Source organism: Tachypleus tridentatus, chromosome 13, assembly GCF_004210375.1.
Source record: "Tachypleus tridentatus isolate NWPU-2018 chromosome 13, ASM421037v1, whole genome shotgun sequence".
Lineage (NCBI taxonomy): Eukaryota > Metazoa > Arthropoda > Merostomata > Xiphosura > Limulidae > Tachypleus > Tachypleus tridentatus.
The window spans coordinates 119,530,541-119,553,957 of NC_134837.1; the positions used below are offsets into that span (position 1 = coordinate 119,530,541).

The 23,417-nt window shown below is 34.7% G+C and overlaps 2 protein-coding genes across 8 annotated transcripts in view; one reads left to right on the top strand and one right to left on the bottom strand.

Annotated features, from left to right (window-relative positions):
• LOC143236883 (techylectin-5B-like) overlaps positions 1–23,417 on the top strand; it is a 263,403-nt gene that overhangs the window by 134,555 nt on the left and 105,431 nt on the right. The gene's annotated exons all lie outside the window — the stretch shown is intronic.
• LOC143237873 (uncharacterized) overlaps positions 7,712–23,417 on the bottom strand; it is a 111,079-nt gene continuing 95,373 nt past the window's right edge. For 2 of the 3 annotated variants that reach the window (XM_076477568.1, XM_076477569.1), the window contains exons 2-3: positions 18,793–18,887; positions 7,712–9,961 (exon numbers count right to left, since the gene is read on the bottom strand). In XM_076477568.1, the coding sequence (XP_076333683.1) occupies positions 9,789–9,961; positions 18,793–18,887 (268 nt within the window). In that variant the 3' untranslated portion in view covers positions 7,712–9,788. Of the gene's footprint in view, positions 9,962–14,795; positions 18,888–23,417 lie in introns of those variants that run through there. The other variant, XR_013020296.1, reaches the window with a different exon arrangement.

A 23,417-nucleotide genomic window follows, 5' to 3' on the forward strand; every position in this document is an offset into this window, starting at 1 on the left:
ACTCAGAGTAGGAGGGCGAACGCTTCCATCAAAATGTACTGGACATTGAACGTCGCTACTTAGAAGCGTGTAACGAAAACAAGATAGGAGAGTATATTTAGAGCTGATACGTGAAAGTGATTTACATTACAGTCGCGAATCTCGAAAAAACTACTCACTTTTAAACATTTTTTGCATAAATTTAGAATAAATACATGTAAATCTTCATTCATTTATTGTTCTATTTACACCTTATGTAAATGAAAATGAGCAAATTTGCCCGTTATTACATAGGTTTGTTTGTTTGGTTTTGAATTTCGCACAAAGCTACTCGAGGGCTATCTGTGCTAGCCGTCCCTAATTTAGCAGTGTAAGACTAGAGGGAAGGCAGCTAGTCATCACCACCCACCGCCAACTCTTGGGCTACTCTTTTACCAACGAATAGTGGGATTGACCGTCACAACAAAAGTTGGCGGTGGGTGGTAATGATCAGCTGCCTTCCCTCTAGTTTTACACTGCTAAATTAGGAACGGCTAGCGCAGATAGCTCTCGTGTAGCTTTACGTGAAATTCAGAACAAACAGTTTCCCTGACAAAATATATTAGTCTTTATATCAAACTTGTTAAACCGATACAACATTTTTGACGAGCACGCTACAAGCTTAAAGGAAACAACAGTAATAGCATTAGGGAATTCTTATTTAAACAACAGTAATAGCATTAGGGAATTCTTATTTAAACAACAGTAATAGCATTAGGGAATTCTTATTTTCTTTCTCGAATGAAATCACCGTGCTCGGTTTATTCAGTGTGGTGGTATTGTACTAGCTCTTTTGAAGCAGGCAAATACACTTCATAAATTTTGTTAACATATTAAAGAAAGCGATAAACTCTGAGGAATTAACAGACAACCTAACCAACATTTTTCAACAAGACTAATATATTTGTATCTCGTTTTTTATCGTATTTATATACATGATTACGTTCTTTCGCTTCTTTTGAATTTCGCGCAAAGCCACACGAGGGTTATCTGCGCTAGCCGTCCCTAATTTAGTAGTGTAAGACTAGAGAGAAGACAGCTAGCAATCACCACCCTCCGCCAACTCTTGGACTACTCTTTTAACAACAAATAGTGGGATTCACCGTCACGTTATAACGCTCCCACGGCTGGAAGGGCGAGCATGTTTGGTGCGACGGGGATTCAAACCCGCGACCCTCAGATTACGAGTTCAACGCCTTACCCCACCTGGCCATGCCGGACCCTGAAAGTTTGGTCTAACGATTTTAGTAAAAAATAAATAAAGTGTCAGTGTTAAGTTTAACTAAAGTTTCCAAGTGCAAGTGATTAGGTCACATAGAAAGAAATTATGTTGATAACCATTTGTTAATGAAGTTTTCATGTTGTAAAAATAACTAAACGAATGCTTAACAACTTTATAAGTTATCGTCGATATGTTATGTTCTGTTTGTGTAAAGTTTGTGATATACATTATCAGTTTAAATAATCTACATGAATTTCTTCCTTGGCGCTGTAGAAAGGCTTCACAATACCAAATTAAATTAAATTTAAAAAATAATCAGATAATTTATGTTACTTATCACGTTAAAATATCCCTTACTATATAAACAACATATTTATTGTTATATTAATTTTCACAATCATAGACTAATGATATTTAAGATAATACAAAACTTTAAAGTAAATTTTAAAAATTATCTGATATTTAAATTGTAGATAATTTCAATTGTTAACGTTCTTTTCTAAAATTAAAACAATTCATAATAATGAATGTTATAAAAATAATATATATATAGAGGTCTTGTAAATATGGAAAAGTTCATATTATCATCACAACAATCTTGTTTTCTTGTTAAGCTACACAGTGTTGTGTAAACTACGAGTATCGAAACCTGGTATTATATTTACTACAAAAGAAAGTAATTTACACGTTTGCCAGAGGTGTATGTAAATTTCTTCATTGTTTTAGACATAAATAAATTTTATTTAGTTTCTATATTATTATTCATAGCATACATGTTAAACTGGAAGTTGAATTTTTGGAGAAATTAACTCATCTATTATTATATTTTTCGACATCTATTTGTTTCAGTATAAAAATAGAATTATTCATAAACTCATGTCTCTAGGATATTATGTATATTATATTGGATAATGTTATACTCCTGTTTCTGTTACAACTTCCATGTTTCTACAACATCAACGTTACATTTTAACAATAGCATGGTGTAACACATAATTTGTCGCAACGTTTGTGTCTGTTGTTTGAATCTTAGCGATGAAGATTCATTCTGTAGTTGTAATGAATTCGTTTCTTTTGAATTTCGCGCAAAGCCACACGAGGGTTATCTGCGCTAGCCGTCCCTAATTTAGTAGTGTAAGACTAGAGAGAAGACAGCTAGCAATCACCACCCGCCGCCAACTTTTGGATTACTCTTTTATTAATGAATAGTGGGATTGACCATCACATTATAACGCGCCCACATCTATAAAGGCGAGCATGTTTGGTGTGACGGAGATTCAAACCCGCGATCCTAAGATTACAAGTCGAGTGCCTTAACCACTTGGCCATGCCGGGCCCATGATTATGTGTGTGTGTGCATATGATTTTATTACAGCAAAGCCACATCGGGCTATCTGCTGTGTCCACCTAGAAGAATCAAACCCCTGATCTCATCGTTGTAAATCCGAAGACTTACCTCTGTCCCAACAGGGTACTATGTGATTAAAGGCGGTCACTTCTTTAATTTTTCAGATGTTTAAATCAATGGGAAAAAAGACAATATGCATAGTCGACAAAATTATATTTCTATGTATAAAACAAGTTACATTAATAAATATACAATTATGTTCATATTTCTTCCATTTTTTTGTTTAACTGTTGTCTATTTCTACTAAGTTATTTTTTATATATGTAATATTATTCTAATACTCCAAATGACTCAGTAGTGACTCTGAAAGCTTGAAACGCCAAAATACGGGTTACGATATTCGTGGTGGAAACAACACAGGCAAGCACATTGTGTAGCTTTGAGCTTAATTCCAAACAAACAAATAAAATACTTTTATTAATTTACTTTATAACTGCTGTGGAGGTGATGAAGAAAAGAAAAGTTACGCTATAGAGGTACAAGAAGGTGAAACGGAGATAGAAAAACTAAAACTGGATGTGATCGGTAAATATCGAAGACAGCATTCCATTATCCATAATTGTCAAATATATGTAGTTACAACACAGTAAACCTAAAATATCTAGACAGGTATTTTCTGTTATTATAATCATGAAGGTCTAATATTACATTAATGGAACTTGACGAATACGGTAGTTTCCAGCTTCTTAGCCAAAGTAGATATGTTTACCAGTATAATAGTTCACAACATAGAAAATATTTGATCACTATAGCTTTTACATATGAAACGACTGAATAGGATCGGTGTACTATCTATATATTCCACTGATCCATAAGAAATAAAATATATTATTTATATTTATTTCTTAAATTTTTAAAAACAATTTTAATAACAAAATTCCTAGAACTTCAGCATATAAAATATGTAAGTTAAGCAAAAGATGGCGCTGTTGTCCCGTCACTTTGACAAGGTTTGTGAAAAGATTCCACCCAGCTTCTTACTGGAAGATTTTACTCTAACATCTTTTGCATTAGAAATTTCAACATAATTAAAATATTACAGCGTTATTTATTCTCTCCAGTTTACCAAATGGTAATCACATGCGTTATATTGTAAACATACCAATAAAGTTTTCACGAAGCAAATAACATTTCTATCTTGTCATGTATACATTTGTTTTCCTAGTAAAGAAAACATATACAAGCTTGTAATCCAGAGCTGTGACGTCACAATAACAACATCTGTATATTTTGAATATGTTAGAGAAGTAGTTGATTTGTTTAATGTTTATATAAAACATTTATTTACTATTAAAGGGAGTACAGCGTGTAATGATTTTAACGTTGCATTACTTTTAATTGTAAAGGTGGGTAAAGGCGTTCGACTCGTAATCTAAGAGTCGCGGGTTCAAATTACCATCGCACCAAACATGCTCGCCCTTTCAGCTGTGGGGGCGTTATAATGTTACGGTCAATCCACTATCCGTTGGTAAAAGAGTAGTCCAAGAACTGGCGGTGGGTGGTGATGAATAGTTAGTTCCCTTCCCTCTAATCTTACACTGCCACATTAGGAATGGCTAGCGTAAATAGCTCTTGAGTAGCTTTAATAATAGTCCATATTAAGAATGATACATAACACAAACTACGGCAACCGGTCTTACAGTGTCGACCACTCACATTTCTTTTACACCATAGCTCTGTGACTGATTTTAGTCTACCTTATCGGACCTTTCAGAAGACACTTTAGTGGACTGTTTGGTTTGTTTTGAATTTTGCGCAAAGTTACACGAGAGTCATTTGCACTAGCCGTCCCTAATGGACTGTACGTACGAGTCATGTCATGACCTGGTAGTAAGAACACTCCAATCGCAACTTGTGGGTCGCAAATTCGAATCCTGCCACTATAATGCTCGCCCTTTCTGCTGTCGGGGGAGTTATAGTGTAACCGTCAGTTCCACTTTGCTATGGTAAAGACAGCACAAGAACTTACAATTCCAAAATTAGGGATAGATAGCTCATATATCCCTCGAGCAAATCTAATAAACAATACTCTACCATACGAACTCGGTCAGAATATTGAACAAGAGGTATTAGAGGACTTGTTTTAGCAAAACCAATACAGTTATAAAACTCACTTGTGTAGTGATAAAATGTTATCACTGAATAGTGTCCCTCTAAAAACGTATTTCATCGCTTCTCAGTATGAACAAATGACGTTAAATCAGTTGCAAAAAACACAAAGATCGTCAATATTACCTGTATAGCTTTAAAATATAGGACAAAAAAAGTTAAATACGTAATGGCTGAAAACTGAATGACTGAAGACAGTATTGTGCTTTGTTCGTTGTTTTGTTTCTTATAAAACGCAGCAATCGGGTAACATATCAAGAAAACGTACTTTTAATATTTAAAATATTATTTTCCAGAGTTGATGTGTGTCTGTTTGAAGTCAAACACAAAGCAACACCAGGGACTATCTGCACTGCTCTGCTCATTACGGGTATCGAAACCCCGGTACTGGTGTTGTAAGCCCGCAAACATGTCGCTGTGTCACTGGTATGATGTGTGCTATAAGAATTGTTTTCGAAAATACCAAATTTTCACCGCTGAATTAGCAGTAAGACTAAAGTTTATTACGCGAAAAACCGGATATTGATGCCCATAGTGGGCAGTGGTGTACAGACAACTCAATGTGTAGATATAATCACGCTTATCAGCAAACAGACACACACACGCAGAATTCAAGTATAAATTCAGGTATGAAATTCACGCAGCTAGATCACGTGATTAAATAAATTTTATACTAAATTTGTGATAATAAGTAGTGACCTCTGCCGGTGCTAAGAAAAATTCAAATTTGTTTTTTAAAGAAACCCACAATATTGAAATATCGTGGTGGACAGAGTTTGTTCAACATTAAGTAGTATTATGCTGAAAACTGGTCTTATACCGAGAAAATGAGATTAACTCAGGTCGACTTATTTTAGCTTTGTTCCGGGGGCTCAAATTCGTGCAGGGTTTGAAATAATTCTGGTTGATAAAAAGATATATACTATATCTAGTACATTTATCTTGCTCGTTCGTTGAATTTAGTGCAAGGTACTCCATTACTCCCCCCCACTCTCTCGATATATATATATATATATATAATTACCTCTTTCATCCACCATCACGCCTGAAACAAATAAATTCGTCTAAAATGAGAATGCCCCATATAATATGCATCTCCTTTGTTCGTGTGACGTCATGCGGTAGCATTTAGCTGTTCAACTTGTCTAGTCACGTGACTGGGTGCACAAATTGATGTTCGACTTTTAACACCATAGCTTTTCTTGAAAATACTCTCCACCCCACCCATCATTATAGCGATATCTTGTGTTGCATGTAGGCTTAACCAGTGTTGTAATAAGTCATTCATTCCCTACCCTCCTATTATCCACTACTCATAGTACGTAGTAATATTCAGAGGTACAGGTCAGTATTGTCAAAGGGTTAACAAAGTGCATTTCTTTTATCCTGAAATTCTTCTGTTGGACACTTGAAATGTCCAAATAAATATGTTTCAAACAAGACAGATCCATATGGCAGTACGTAGGTACAAATATAGACATGACATCGTTAGGTAACCAAATGAAGGACACTACATCATTACTAAGTAATTACAACTTAGTTAAGCGAGATGGAGATCGAATCTTTGATATGAAACAAGAGCTATTCGGCCCGGCATGGCCAGGTGAGTTACGGCGTGCGACTTATAATATAAGGGTCACGGGTTCGCATCCCCGTCGCACCAAACATGCTAGCCTTTTCAGCCGTGACGGCGTTATAATGTTGCGGTCAATCCCACTATTCGTTGGTAAAAGAGTAGCCCAATAGTTGGCGGTGGGTGGTGATGACTAGCTGCCTTCCCTCTAGTCTAATTCATAGCAAACACAACAAATCATAGCTATTCCATCATCGCCAAGGTCAACGCAATTTCGTCTTTCCCTTTATGTCCGTACTGATTGAATCATTAAAGTGCAGGCAGGGTGCGCTATATAAAGAAGTAGTTTTGTTATACAACATGGTCTACGTCTTTAGTACCTTACAATAAATTTATAATCTTTCTTTTTCATCTTGCGTCAAGTTAATTAGGTTCGGAATCGGTCCTTCATATCGAACTACTATGGTAATCAATTTCACATTTTTTGTTTCTCTCCACGTGAAAAAATATGAGTAAAAAATTTCAAACAAATTTTAAACAATGCGATAGTGATTATTAGCTAGTACGCATGTGCGTGATAAGAATATTTGCTGAAGTCAAACATGTGCGAGGAACATGCCTACCTACTCTGTGATAAAATGTCAACAAATTTCGTTTGTGTGTAATAGGTCTGGCATGGCCTAGCGCGTTAAGGCGTGCGACTCGTAATCTGAGGGTCGCGGATTCGCATCCCGGTCGTGCCAAACATGCTCGCCCTTTCAGCCATGGGGGCGTTATAATGTGACAGTCAACCCCACCATTCGTTGGTAAAAGAGTAGCCCAAGAGTTGGCGGTGGGTGGTGATGACTAGCTGCCTTCCCTCTAGTCTTACACTGCTAAATTAGGGACGGCTAGCACAGATAGCCCTCGAGTTGCTTTGTGCGAAATTCCAAAACAAACAAACTTGTGTGTAATATCGGTACTTTCGTTACATGACGATGAATGTTTTTTTGCTAGTTTCTTGGTTCTTCTTTTATGGATGTATCTGATATAATGAATAGATTGTCCGACTCTTTTGTAGTTTTTATCAGCCATGCAAGAAACCAAACCCGATTACCTGGAAAGGAAGAAATAAGAGAATGTTGTCTTAAACGTCACTAAATAATAATAGAAAAAATAATATTAGTGTTTCACTGTTTTTCAAGATTTGTTTCTACTGTTAACACCGAAACAGTAGCCCGAAACGTCAACAAATAAATATATTTTCTCCGGCAGTGTTTCACTTTCTTTATTAAAGAAATTAATTGTAAAAATGACTACAAACGTTAGGCAAGCTTTAAGGCTTACAATTATATAACAATAACGATATTCAACTCACATAACAGAGTTATTGGTAGTAAAATACGAAATGAACGATTTGATTGTAAAATATATATATACATGTATATAAATAAATATACACAGATTTGTGTAAATACTGAAAGAAAGCAACTTGTAAGTCCTTGTGTTGCTCCGCGCGAAATTCAAACAAACCAGTGAGCCAGTTGTACAGCTACAAAATTTTGGACAGACGGAGTCCACATAACTCATTTGATTTGCTAAAGTTAGTACAATAACATTATATAGAGACAACACAGAGAAATAAGTATCATCGTGCATGAGATGTTGGAACTTGTACTAAATGTTCGTCTCTATTTTTGGCAATGCTATTTAGTAAAAGTCGCTGTCCCCCTCCTTCCAAAGTGGAGCGTCAAGTGTGAAGGTTTCTAACGCTGAGAACTGAGTTTCATAACCGTTGCGGCCACAAAAGGTTGCGTAGCTTTGTACTCAACAATAATCATCCAACCAATTAAAACTCGCTTTTTTATTGGGGGGAGTGTTTTTTATTTTCTGGATTTAGTATTAAATTATTATCACTGCAGATTACATTCTAAATTATTATATTACACACTACTCCACTCTCTTTTTCCTATTAAATGCTAAAAAAGTTTTTATTTTTCTTTCCTCTTTCCTTATTTTCATCTTTCGAAGCTCTACTCAAATAAGTGGTTGAATCTAACATCATAAAATTCATATTTTTTATTTATGTTCATTGGAATTTAGATTTTGGCCAGCAGTGTATATTACACACAACTCCACTCCTTATTTCTCTTTCTGCTGTTGCTACTTCATTACAGTTTATCTTTTCCTCCAACAGGCTTACGAAGTTAAAATGCTAAAAAGGAAGCTTGCTGTCATGAAAGCAGTTCTGAAAGACACAATAGCCTTAATGAAAGAACAAACTGCGAAGGCCAGTAAGGTGATATTTACCTTAAGAACACAGTTAAAGAAACAGAATGAGCTTATTTTTAGTCTCCGGTGCGACAGAAGCTGTTCACTAAAAAAATTAAGTTCCAGCTTGTTTTTCTCAGAAGGCGAGTTGAGAAAAGAGCAGAAAGAAATTATAGAACAGCTGTGTGAAAAAGACCGTTTGATAAAAGAGACGCTGTGTGAACTGAATGACTGGAAGACCCGAAGTCCAAGAGATGGCGAGAAAAATTACAGTTACGACAGAAAGTGTTCGTACCTCTGCGTCCCGAGTGGTTTTTTGCTCATAACTTAAAAAGTATCACGAGTAGGCTAATAGAAGTATCATATATTATAAATATTATACTAACACACATCTACATAATTTTTTATGTAATTTAAACAAAAATAAACTGTTTATAAACAAATAACCAAATATAGGAGAAGCAGAAACTGTGGGAAAAAATTGATATTCTCCTAAAAATGTTCTTTAGTTTGGCGAATAAACTACATTATACCATTTCAAAACTAGACACTGGGTTCATAATTATTGGAATTTAGCCAGAAAAAATCTACTTCCGGCAATTTAGTGCCGTCTCCGTCATAATCTGCTTGGTCATCATGGCGAACGGGAAACAACTGTCCAGTGATTTAAAAAACCGAATTATTGTAAAATACAAGTCTTGTGTGTGTCTTATTGGTATTGCTACACAACTTAATGTGCCGAAATCTACTGTTCAAAGCATAATTGCCAGGTTTAAGCTTACAGGATCAACTGCTAAACTCCCTCGTTCCGAACGCCCCACCAACATTCCAGAGAGAACCAAGAGGAAGGTTCTCAAAGAAATTAGTAGGAAGCCTCGTTTAACACGTAATTATATACAGAAACTGGTAAGGGAAACTGGAGTTGAAGTAAGCACCTCTACAGTTACGAACATGTTACGCTCTTTTGGGATCAAAGCATGTCGTCCTCGTAGAACTCCATATTTAAAGCCTGTTCATTTAGAAGCACGATTAAGGTATGCAAGAAAGCACGTAGATAAACCCTTTACCTATTGGAAGAGTATTCTTTGGTCTGATGAGACAGAAATCGAGCTTTACCGCTACATTGATGTTCTCAATATCTACCGTTGCAATCCTGGTTGCAGAGGAACCATATGAGCGTTTTGGAGTGGCCATCGCAGTCACCCGATCTATACCCAATTGGAAACGTTTGGCATGAGTTGAATACCAGGGTTCATCAGCGTCATTCGACAAACTTGCAAGAGTTGGAGGCCTTCTGTAAAGAAGAATGGAAAAAAATACCAGTCGAGTACTGTCAAACGATCATGGGGGCTATGAGGAGAGAGTGCGCCAAGTAATTCACCTGAAAGGCTACACAACTGACCATTAAAGTGGACGCACAAACACTTTCTGCACCTCCTATGTTTGATTATTTGTTTATAAATAGTTTATTTGTCGTTTAATTTACATAAACAATTATGTAGAGTTGTGTTAGTATAATATTTATAATATACTATACTTTCATTATCCTAATCGTAATACTATTTGAGTTATGAGGAAAAAAATACTCACCGTACGAACACTTCCTGTCGCAAAATATATATGTAAAAACGTAAACATTTTTCTCAACCCAAAAGAGCCGTTTTTACGTATATATTTTTCTCTACAAGTGGGTTTTCTCGACATCTCTGACTTTCTGTCGTAAGAAGAGTTAAATATTGTAAAGAAAAACGGCTGTAACCCTTTTAATGAAACCACTGATAGGCTGAATTGTAAAAGTAATGAATTGAGTTTAAAAAAACACCTTCTGACCATGCATTGTGCACTGACCTTCATCCACAAAAAAGCTGAATGCAAAGTAAACCTGGTAAAACCTAATCTCGCTGAAAGTACCGAATCATTAGAACATCAGTTTCAAAATAAACGATACAGGCTCGATTCCGGGTAATCACCAGCATTGTAAGTTTGTAAAGTTACCACTGACCCACCACAAGACTGGTTTGTAAAATGTTTGAAATTAATATTGTAATATGTTCCCTTATTTAAAAACACACACACACAAACGAATAATTCACTTTGTATAGACCAGATGACATGAACAACTAAATAAATATCAACAACAATGTCAAATATATCTTGACACGACAGTAACAAAGACACGTGTACTGCCACCTAACGTTAATAAACTTTAAGTAGTCTTCATATAAGTCACCGGGTTTAGTTTCTCAGATCAGAAACTTGTAACACGCGCATTATGATTAGCCAACAGTTCATTAACTCATCTTTTGCTTCGCGATGCTAATAATTATTTGATATGTTTGTTCATAGATGACAGTGTATAACGTATTTCAAAATATGGATTGCATTCGGAATAGATAAATGTATTTAGTTTTTCATAAGAAGCGTGAAACGTTTCTTCTCTCTAATAGCAACAAATTATTTTAAACAACATGTTTGTTCATAGATGACACTGTATAACAGGTATTTGTGACTGTTTACTGTAAAATCCAAAGAAAATATCTATTTTAATCTCATCGAAAATAAACTAAAGACAATCCAATTAAAATTTAGATTACAAATAAATTACTGAGTATGTCTATTATAGTGAGTTGGGAATGTGGTTATAAAGAACTCGTGAATTAAACGCTTTAATTATCAACAGAATTGTATATAGGAAATAAACACGAAATCATAATTTAGGGTAAGTGATGCTATAACAAAAATGGAACAGAAATGTTATCTTAAAAATATTTGAGATCATTTTGATGAGGGCCAGACGGTCAAGGTACTCGATCCACGTTCTGAGGGTCGCGAGTTCGAATCCCCGTCACACTAAACATAGTCCCCTTTTCAGTTCTGAGGGCGTTATAATGTATCACTCAATCCCACTATTCGTTGCTAAAAAAGTAGTCTAAGACGTGGCGGTTGGTGGTGATGACTAGCTGCCTTCCCTCTAGTCTTACACTGCTAAATTAGGGACGGCTAGCACAGATAGCCCTCGAGTAGCTTTGTGCGAAATTCCCAAACAAACAAAACAAACAAACAAATGCTTCAGTTTCATTTACTTGCTAACATTTCTCGTGCATAAGGCATAAGTACGTGTGCCTAAATACATTCTTAAAATAAAAAACAACAACTGAAGCAACTGGCTGACAGCAATAGGCGAACTAATTAATGAAATTCGCTAATTATCAAAGAGAACACACCTATCATATGATGTCAAAACTCCCTCTGAAGAAACAACAATACAAACGTTAAAGTTTAAACGTCGAAATTTGGCGAAACATTACAAACAAACAGACCGACAAATAACGCAAACTACGCGGGATTTTTTCTCCACGGGTTGAAAATCAAAAGCGTGTAAAAATAACATTTTGAGTCTTTATTTTCTCTTGTTCGAAATGCTTTGTTGGTGTGATGTTTTATGGCACAAAGCAGCTTGGCTATCTGAGCCAAACATCCAATAAAAAGGTAAAATTAATAAAATTAATTTAAAAAAATTAAGGTAAAACAAAAAGTTTTAAAAGATATTAATAGCATTAAAACCAATGTTTACATCTAGTCTACAGCGTGAAGAGAAAAACTGCAGTTATACAAGTTGTAAAGGACTTTCTGTAGCATAATTGTAATTATCATAACTCGTCAGGAAGACTATCAGGTAAGTATAAAAACCACCGTCAGTCACCTGTAGGTGGTTGACGTTACGGCCATTTTCTAATTTCAAATCGAACTAGATGGATTTTCATTCTTAAAATTGGATCACATTAAAAAAGGTCTATTGTATAAATTAAAAACCTTAAATTGCTTTAACAAGATTAATGGCCTTTAAGAAACTGAAAACGTTTCTAAGGTCGACAGTGTCACCATCATCAATAACAGTCTAACGTTACGGATAAATCTTGGGACAGTTGAGAATCATAACGGCGACAAGACAATAAAATGTGGCTTATTGTGACCTGAGTGTTACATGGGCAACACATTTGTGCATCAGTCCCAGATAAAAGAAAACGAAAGTTAAAAAACTGTGACCAGTGCGTAGTCTAGGTAAAACAACTTCCTCTTTCCGATCCTTACAGAAGCATGACAGGTTTTGTTCAGAAATGATTGTTTTCACGTTGCTGGCACAGAGACGAGCCTTTAATACAGGAACAGGTACAGCAGTGATAGTGCCAGAGCAGATAGATTTAGCTGCGGTGTTAGCGAGCTCGTTTACGCGAATACCAACGTGGCCCGGTATCCAGAAAAACTGGATAGAAGTAGATGTTAAAGAAACATGACCCAGTCGGTTTTGAATATCGGCGAGAACAGGGTGTGAACCAACGTGAAGCGATTCCAGAGCCTGTAGAGTACCAAGCGAGTCAGTATAAATAGTGCAGTTGGAGTACTGTTTAGCCTCAATATGATCCAGGGCAAGAGAAATGGCGTACAGTTTAGCAGTAAACACAGAAACTGTAGAGGGGATTCCTCACGCAACCATGAGAAAAGCATGGGCTTTGCAGGTCAAGACCAACAACCTTAATTGATTCCCCTGTGCAACATTAAACTTAAATTGTTTCAGTACTTTCTGTCATATAACCAACATTAAAAAAAAATTAATAACACAACTTTAAGCAAATCAACACATGGTTTCAAGTTTTGCTATTTATGCTTCCTTTTATATTTTCAGAAAATAGGTTGAGAGAAATATTAAAGTATACTTCTACAGCTGATCAACATGACATAAAAGCCATTGCTAGAAAGGACTGTTGGCAAATCACCTTGGCTTTTATACATATTAGATGTTGTTATATAAATGAAACTTCTAGCTATGTTCAGTTTATTAGGTTGATATATTCAATATAACAGAGGTTGACTAGCCATGCATCATGCCACATGGGCCCCCTCAAAAGAAATGAATGGGAAATACACGACTGTCAATGCTGGCAGGATGGTATGGGCCCTACTTCATAATAAAATGACATGGTCCCCAAAAAGGGTTCGGTTCTTGAATTTTATGCAAAGCTACAGAAGGGCTATCTGCATTACCCACCCCTAATTTAACAGTATGAGACCAGAGGGAAGGTAGTTAGTCATCACCACCTTATAGGATACTCCTTGAACAACAAATAGTGGGACTGACAGTCACATGAAAATGCTCCCATGGCTGAAAGGATGAGCATGTTTGACGTAAAATGGATTCAAACCTACAACCTTAAGATTACAAACTGATTACCCTAACCATCTGGACATGCCAGGCCCCCCAAAACAGACCATTCCACCTTTACTAAACAACTATGTTATTGTGTGTATCTTGAACCCATTTTATCATAGAAGTAATACCTAAGAACATTTCTACTGAAGCAACATGACATAAAAACTTTTGTTGGAACATGACATTAACAAATTAATTTGATTATTCTGTATATTAAAAGTTGTTATATGGGGAAAAATCTCTTTTCTATGCAGTTCCTTTTACTACTTTACCTCCATAAAAAGATGTACATGTACATATGCACACACATGCATGTCTGTCTATGATTTCTATTTTCAATACGAGGAACCACTTTTCTCTGTTGTATTCTGCTACTTTGCCTCGTTGGACAGATGCACATACACATGGATAAATAGTACTTAGATGCACACCTTCAGAGGTATCTTGGTATGGGTGCAAAATGTTAGGTTTCTGAAATCTGAAGATGTGGTTGTCACATATTATTTCCTATATGTGTTTCCCTAGCTTCTTTTCTAACCAAATGCACATATATGTGAATAAGTAATTAAACCCAGATGCACAACCTGAGAGTCCACTTAGCATTGGTGCAAATTTTCAGGTTTCTAGGCTCTATCTTTTGGAGACATGGTGGTCATACACATGCAGACACAAACTCTTCTATTATTATAGGTAAACAATGTTATTAGCATAATACTGTTTACATTATATACTCAGTAAATTTTTCATGTTTCTAGTTTATCCTGTAGTAGTTTTTTAAATGTGTGTTCTTTATAGCTTTAACTAGTTTTGTCATTTAGTGTATTATAAAATCTAAGACTAAAGTTTTAGTTTATTTTAAGACTGAACTATTTGTTAAGGTTTCATTTTATTAAAATCATCAGCCCTTTCTTGTTATTTTTCATATTAATAACTTGTATGATAGAAGATTAAAAATATGCTGTACATTTAACAACAAAGGCACAAGTTTTCATTGATATTTATCACAGTTATATCTTGCCAATAGTAAATTAACAAGAATATTTGTAAACTTGTTGAAGATGTGCCTTCCCATAATGCACTGGAAGTGAAGAAAGAGCCACACAGTTTACACTGTGATGACCACATCAATTTTACATGGAAATTCACTCTTACTGGCTGAAATGTTATTTGAAATATTTTTATCACTCTAGATATTAAACCTTTTAGAAGTGTCCAATTTTGTTACCAAGTTTAGAGAGTTTTAAAAAGGAAATGCAATAGTTATTGAACAGACTTTTGAAAAATTACTATAATCAGACATCTTCTGTAAAAAACAACAAAAACCCTCTATCAAAAACAATCAATATATCATGCTTCTTTATCAACTGTTGATATTTCATTTTCAGACAGACAGGTTTATGTGAGAACAGTATTCAAAGAGCCAAGTACCAAATAATATTCCATTATCACCTAAACAAATTTTAAAATTTCACTTATATGTTATTTTTTAATAGTCACATATAAATAATAAGACAGAATATTTTTCCTCACTTAAGATTCTGCCAGTAATCATACATCAAATACAAATACCCACACCAAAGTTCTTCCAATAATTCTTTATGAGGTAAAAAATAAAATAAAATTTCTTCAGCACTCTTTTAAGAGATTATTATTATCCACAACAGTGTTAACAAAAGTGTGATATATGTACTTCTGATAATTTTAGGTGGTATGTGGAAGAAGATTTCTATTTACTGATGGTGTGTCTGAGCCATCATATATTACTGGTTAAAAACACGATATCTGAAATGTAATGGTAAAGATTGTGAAGGGAATGTGATAAAGTGGTGATAGCTATGAGAACCAATTTAATGAATCACTAAAACTCTTTGTTAGTGTTGTTAAAGTACCAGCTGCAAAGACACCAAAAATATCATGTAAATATGATGAAAATTATTTGTAAATTGGATTTTGATGGACAAGCAATGAGAGAAGGCCTATTTCATTATGTGCCGTACATATGGAGACCTCAAGCGTCATTTTGAAACAAACCATGAGGAATACCATGTGTAAGCTATTGAATTTTTCAAAGAAAAGAGAAAGGACATTCCAGTCTCCCAGAAAGTAAAGCAGAGTGTGGCAGGGAATGATAATGTGAAATCTGTGGAAACCTCTTTTATAGTATCATATGTAACTGTAAATGCCAGAGCTATTGAAGTAATAGGAGAGACACCAATCAAACCTGTTGCCAAAGAAGTGATGATGGGAAGCAATGCAAGCTAAACAATAGATATAAGCTCATTTCAACAATCTAAATATATCAATCCAAGGCAAGCTTATATCAGTATTCTACATGCAAGACAAAGTTAATACAATGATTGCAAAACTGGAGCTATGGGGTACACATTTTGGTGAACTGGATTCTTTTCTATTTTTCATTCATGTGGCTATGAACTCATCTAAAGCATTTGCTGAAAATATTTTGAACACAATGAAGAGACACTTGAAGGACTTCAAGAAAGATCTTCAGAAGTATTTTTCCAAATGTGATGGTAGCTGTGAGTGGATAAGGAACTACTTTTTCATCACTTTGCACACATTACCAAATAACTTGACACCTTCAAAGAAACAACAGCTTCTGGAGATCACTTCACAGGGTGTCTTGAAGTAAAAGTTTGTGTTGAACAAAAGACACATTATTTTACTTGCATATTAATGCACAGTTTCCAACCTTGTCAGTGAAAGCAGTTAGGTATCTTTTATCATTTCCTACTAGACTGCGTGCACATGTGAGTCGGGATTATCAGTGCTAGCTAACGTCAAAAGTTAAAAAGGAATATTTTTTTCAATGTAGAACCTCATCTTCATCTTAAACCAAGCTACATCAAACTGAATATTTCTCTACTGCTGTCTGATTGTAAACAGTTTCATTCTTTTCATTAAGAAACTTATTTTCAGGGATTCATTTTTAAACCAATTATACTTATTATTAGTTATAGCATGAATTCTTAAGTTATTTTAACTTTATTATAACAACGTCATTTTGAGATGAGAAAAACAATGTTTTGAAATACATGCAGTAACACCTGTTCAAGCCAGAAACTGCATAAGGTGGAAACCTGTACAAGCAGGAAATATCACAATTTTCCAGCATTATCTTAAGATTTCTTTTATTAAAGGTCCTCTACATGATGGAACTTGTGTAACATGGATGTAAAACTATCTTTCACCTACCTCATCTGTTAACAAGTAAAATTAGAACCTGAGTAAGGCAGAAAAAATATTTTTGATTAAATATTTATTTCTTATTTGATTAATAATTTCTTTAAATATTTATATTTTATTGTTTAAATAATAATTTGTTTAAATATTAATAAATTCTCAGACATTTTGTTTCAGTAAATATTGGTTAAATACATTTGTTCATTTTTTCTACCATCATTATTCCAAAGGTCACTATTCAAATAAATGACTGACTGTACTTTTGGTTGCATTTGCTAATAGAAAACTAGAGAACCCATGGGTAACAGGTAAAAGTTAAAGTCTGCACTGTTTTAAAAATTTAAGGAAGAATCAATTTCCTGTGAAATGGAAAGCGAATAATAAAGCATGGATGACAAGTGCTACATTTCAGAAATTTTCGAACAAATTAAACAAGAGAGTGGAACAAGAAAATAGGAATATTCTACTTTTCCTAGATAATGCAACTTATCACCCAAAAGTTCAACTTTCAAACGTTTCTTTAGTCTTTCTATCTCCATGTACAAAATCAGTTCTACAGCCACTGGATAATGGAATTATATAGTTTATAAAATTGAAGTACAGAATATTGATCTTTCAGCATATAGTTCCAAGTATGGACGACTGTAAGGGAGCATCTGAAATGACCATGAAAACTGACGTGTTAGATGTAATTGCATTTTTAAATCATTCAATCAAATACGTAAAAGATGAATGCATAATAAAGTGCTTTGGAAACTGTGGATTTATTCTTGATAATGGCAAAGATTGTGGAGAAGTTATTTGTTATGATGATTCTAGTGAAATCCAAATTTTGAGATGATTCTGTAAATGTGGAAAGTTTTGTGAAACTTCCCAAGAATGTTTTAACAGAAACTAATGAAATTGATTTAAAATCTATAATAGAATCACAAGATGGTAACAGTGCGAGAGATTCAGAAGATGAAAAATATGGAAAAGATAATGAGGAAATATAAATTCCAACTTCATCGCACATGTTAAGTTATATTAACACTATTAAACTGTATGCAAAAATGAAGGGGGAAAACGAACTTCATGAAAAAGCCGTAGAATTGGGGTTCTCTTTTAACTGCAGGAGGAAGTCAATTAAAAAAAAGTGGAACGGTTGAGACTGGACACTTTCTTCAAATAAATTTAAGATATTGTGGGCTTGAGCACCCATATCTCACTCTCCTGATTTCTAATCTTCTTATACAAGACTAGCAAATTGGAGGTTAAGGTTGAAAAACTGTATTTCCCCACTGCATTATGGTTCCTACTTCATCAGTCACCTTCAAAACCAAGGATACATTTTTAATCTCACATTGTAGCTTGTATCCTGGAATCCTTTTTTAAAAATATGCAGCGTATTTAGTTCAATTTGAAAGTGTTTTGTTTATGGCTTGAAAACTTAGGGTAATACTATATATAGAATGAAATAAAAATCAGTGTATCAAAAGCAATTGTGGCTGTAACCCACAGTCTCTCACATAAAAATTATTATGTATTATTTATAACCAACATTTTATAAAAACAAACCTGTGAGAGTGATATGTAAAATTATTCTTAAACCAAGTGTCACTCAAAATCGATCTACTAAGTTTAATAGGTATTACCTTAATGTACACTCTACAGAATGTAAAATTATAATTACAGGAGAATTAACTAATATGTAACACTAAGAACACTTGCCCAGAGTTCATCTCTTACAAGGTAACTATCCAAATAGTTCACAAGGTTAAGATGTTTCACATCATACAATATTAATAGTTCAGTAATTAAACCTTCTTTATCTGGTTGCTCAGTCAGAGAAATCTTCTTAACAGCAACTTCCAACCCAGTTCCTCTATCTATGGCTTTATATACACCTGCTGAACCACTAAAACAATTAAAGAAATATCATCAGAATCTGTAATGTACTTGTTTATAAAGACATTTCCAGATTCTAGTGATAAAATGATTATGCTTTAAAAAACAAATGAACAATGGAAAATCACCTGTTTAATATATTTATGCATACAGTTTTATTATTGTACATCTCATCATATAAGAAACAATATCATATATAACTAAATGTCTCTCATCATATGAAGACTACCATAAAGTATCAATAAAAATTAAACAGTATGTGAAATTGACACACGTAAGCAATGTGACGATTTTAGAATATTTTCAGCTAATCATTCGTGAGTGAATTAATCCATTGAAGTAAATGTATGCTTTTAAGAATAAGAATATCAATGACACTATTGATTATTCTGCTCTATAAATCTTGTAAATTTGTGTATGATCAAATATGCTTTACAATTTCACAAGGTAATGATGTCTTTATACACGGTTATTTTACTTCTCAGAAGTTACTAAATGCTCTCTTTTAATCAAAATGTGCAGTTATTCAATTTCAAATTTTAACTTTATGAACTATGTAAGTATTTTTGCTGGGACTTAAATAGTTATTTTTCAACACAAACTTATGTTGATGTAAAGTGAAACAGCTGTATTTGTGTGTGATGAATCAAACTGTTTACTTGTTATTCTGCATTTTGTTAATTCCTTGGTAGGTCAGAAAGTGGCAAGGTGTTCCTTATATTGAACAATTCTATATTTTATAATTTAAATCACACTTTCAATACATCAGGAATATCATTCTATAGACTGGTTAGGCAGCACATACATTTCCCCTCTTCATCACATATAGTGTAATAATGTTATAAATGTCATTACTTTCTCTACTGAAAATGCATTTCCATGCAATACTTACCTTCTCTTATATACATAGCTATTCACATGCATTGCTGCCCTCTATATGTAAAACATTTTTACATGCATCCCACAAGTCTTCTGCCTCCCCCTCCATTAAAAATGATTTATTCTAATATGTCTCCTGCAATTTATCAAGCAACCCTCAACCAGTGAAACTGCCACATATTTAGGGTTACCCATGTTATTTCCTCTATTTAATTGTACCAAACTAACACTACTAGTTTTGCCAGAAATTGGAAAATTGTGCTTTAAACAAAAAAGAAAAGTGGGATGTGTGAAAAGATGTAAGGACTTATCGAAAATCCAATTTCAGTATCAGAAAATTATAATATTATACCTGTATTCATATAAATACCTAGAATCCATATTCCATAATCAAAAGGACCAGAGCAACAGAATAAAAGAAGCATCCTTTGAAAGCATAGAAAGAAAACATCTGGAAACAAGAGAATAATATGCAAAGAACTGATGTGAGAGACTGTACCACAACTGAACTATTTGTCCATTGAAGAAAATTATGATACATGTGGATGGAAAACAGTGTCCAAGTGATATGTGAGAAAACAATGGAACTGCTTCTAGGAGTAAAGTGACTAAGACACAAGATCACACTCAGTAAGCAAACTACATCCAAAATTCCTATCACTGGGAACTGATATTTATGCAGGGATAGGGTGAGGAGCATACTGTCAACATTTCAAGTTCAGAAGGTGTAATAACATTAATAACAATGAGTAATTACCATCAAAAGGTAAATAAGGCCCCCTGAAAAATTAAATAATAATAACAAATAACTTACCTAGCCAAAGTCACATGGAAATTTGAAGAGTGGCTTCACATCAAAGAAAATAGCCCAAAGAGGATGAAATGGTGATACTATGCAAACAGCGAGAGACAAATGTGTTAGACGTAGTCAATATGTGCAGTTGAAAAGTTCTTCCATAGGATGACAAAGATGAAATATGAGAGAAAAGGTAAAACATCAAAACATCTTTATGGATCAGACATATGATAAAGATGACTAATGGAAGGAAAGTGGATCAATGAGTATCCTCACTAGCCACTGTAGTTTTGGGGAGAAAAGAATGATTCAGATGAAGTAGAAATATGTAGGATGATAAAGAGTACATGAAAGAATGCTTGCACGTAAATAAGACCAAAATCCTCTGGTTAAGAGAAGAAGAAAATAAATCTTAAGGGAAAGGTAAAACAAGGAACAGGTGGAAAGTGGTTTAAATGAAAACAGAGTAAGGCAATGGAGAACCACATAAACATCTCAGTCCAGAAGAGTAGCCTGCCATTGAGGACAATGATTCTGGATGAAATTTATCAGTTCAGAGTTATTGGGAAAAAAATGAAAGGTGTGGTACAAAGCCACCTGATAACTGGAAACCAAAGAGACAGAAGATACTGGATTAAAATGCCTAGTAAGAAACACAACAATACCAGGAACAGAGGGCAAATCAGGTGAAAACCTCCATTCCAGAGATGAATGGTAGAAAACATTCCATTTATGCTGATACACTTCCATGGATGAAAAACAAGTGGAACACACCAGAAATGAAACTACACATCACAACAAATCTGATTTACTTACCAAGGACCAAACAAAAAACAAGCATGAAGACAGAGGAAAAGAAGACTGATATGATCAATGTTACCAAAAAAAGGAAGGAGAGAGGTAGCTGGATAATTAAAAAACACAGATGAGTCAGTCAGTAAGTAGCAATCAGAAGAACCTGACATGGAGTGGGATGGATGAAATTAAATAATTCAATAAAGAAGGTGAATGGGGGAAACCAACATACAGATATTTGTTAACCCAATTCTGACTGAATGTGTTGATTGCCAGGGTGAGTAACCATAGACCGAAACGGAAGTGGCTTGTGGTTGAAGGATGTTGTAGAGGCATTGATGTGAGAAGCACCATACTAAAGTCAAAACCATGGAAGACAAGATGATTGAAAGATCATTTCATTTGACAGACTTTGTCTGAATGGGAAAGATGATTTGTGACAATATTGAAAGACCTGGAATATAACATACAATGATATGGATATCTTGCATATCAGTCCAGAAAAAAAGATGCAACATATAAGAACATATGGATCCAGAATGAATGCCACTTTTGTAACTGAGATAAGTACCCACTGTGGAATTTTCGGAATGAATCATGACCAGACAATGTCTGGCCAGATGGAAGAAATGATCCAAAGCCTGACATACAGCTAAATGCTCCAGTTTGATATAATAACACTCCTCAGCTGTAAACCAACACTCTAAAGCCTCCCATTGATCAACCCATGCCCTCCATCTCTAGACATGAGATGAAAATCCAGATGAGAATGAGAAAGTGAAACACCTGTCTAAGTGTGGATCCTGACCAATCACTGAAGACCCTGAAGAGGATCCTATGCAAGAGTCCACTAATCGTAAAAAGCCCACTGATGAGCTCACATATGATCCTGAATAAAGGGGATTGTGGCAACCACAAAAAATACAGCCCCAAAAGCGATAGCACATCAGAAGTTCCAATATGTTTAACCAGCTCACTTCAGTTATTTCCTGGAGCAGCTGAAATGTACGACATTTATAGTTTAAAATGTATAGTTTAAATTCACAATGAGATAACAGTAACAAGTCATCCATATCATAATGAAAATGCTTCCAATGAGTTTGGCAATGATGAGAAAAAGCTCAAAATACTCAAATAAAATAAAAAAACATAGGGCCCAAACTAAGCCTCAATGGGAGTTTTTAAAACTGATAACTTATCCCTTGTTGGACAAAACCAAAGATGTGGTGATGACTTCAGAGCTATTAGAAAATGTAAGAAAGCATTCATGACATCCATCTTGATCATCCACATACCTTGAGTTAAAACCCACCTGAGGGTGAGAAACAATTCCATGATGAAATAAAGGAAAATGAGGAATTCAGTGAGGTGGAACAAATACATAACAGGTAGCCAGTCTTCAGTTTTCTTAGGGACAGACAACAAACAGCCTAGAATAAAAACTGAGATGAGCCATAGGTTCAATGGCATGTCAAAGATGGGATCCTGTGGCTGAGAGAAGGAAATGGGTTCTATGACAAAGGAACTAGAGAAAGAGATTGTATTAAAAGTCTTTCTGATAGAATTCAAATAATCCACTCATCTGTAGCAAAAAATTATTAAAGAGGAACAAATTCTCATAATCAAGCTCCCACAAAACCAGAATTCACTTGGTAGTCACCGATACTGTTGGCATTGTGCCAATTTACATGAAAGAAAATGAAATACAAAACTCCTGGATGAAAGAACAGGTAAGCACTGAGGAATAATAAGAAGGAAATGGAAATAGATGCTTTGAGGTTTTAACTGTGGCAAACAATTTACCAAGGAAGAAATGGTAGAGGATTCCTCATGTGATTTGAGTGTGTCAGGAACATGGTTGATACCTACCACTAAAGAGAGGGGGAACATGTAATTTTCTGAGACAAGTGGGTGGCAAAATAACCGAAGAAATCATGTGTGTGAGTAAGTCAAGCGATGACGATGATAAACCTTCAAGATTTTGGTGTATAGCCTGGGATAGATGATGTATTGTAGATAAACACCACAGAATGAAATGAGATTTAGACAAATGTGCGAAAGCTGGGTATG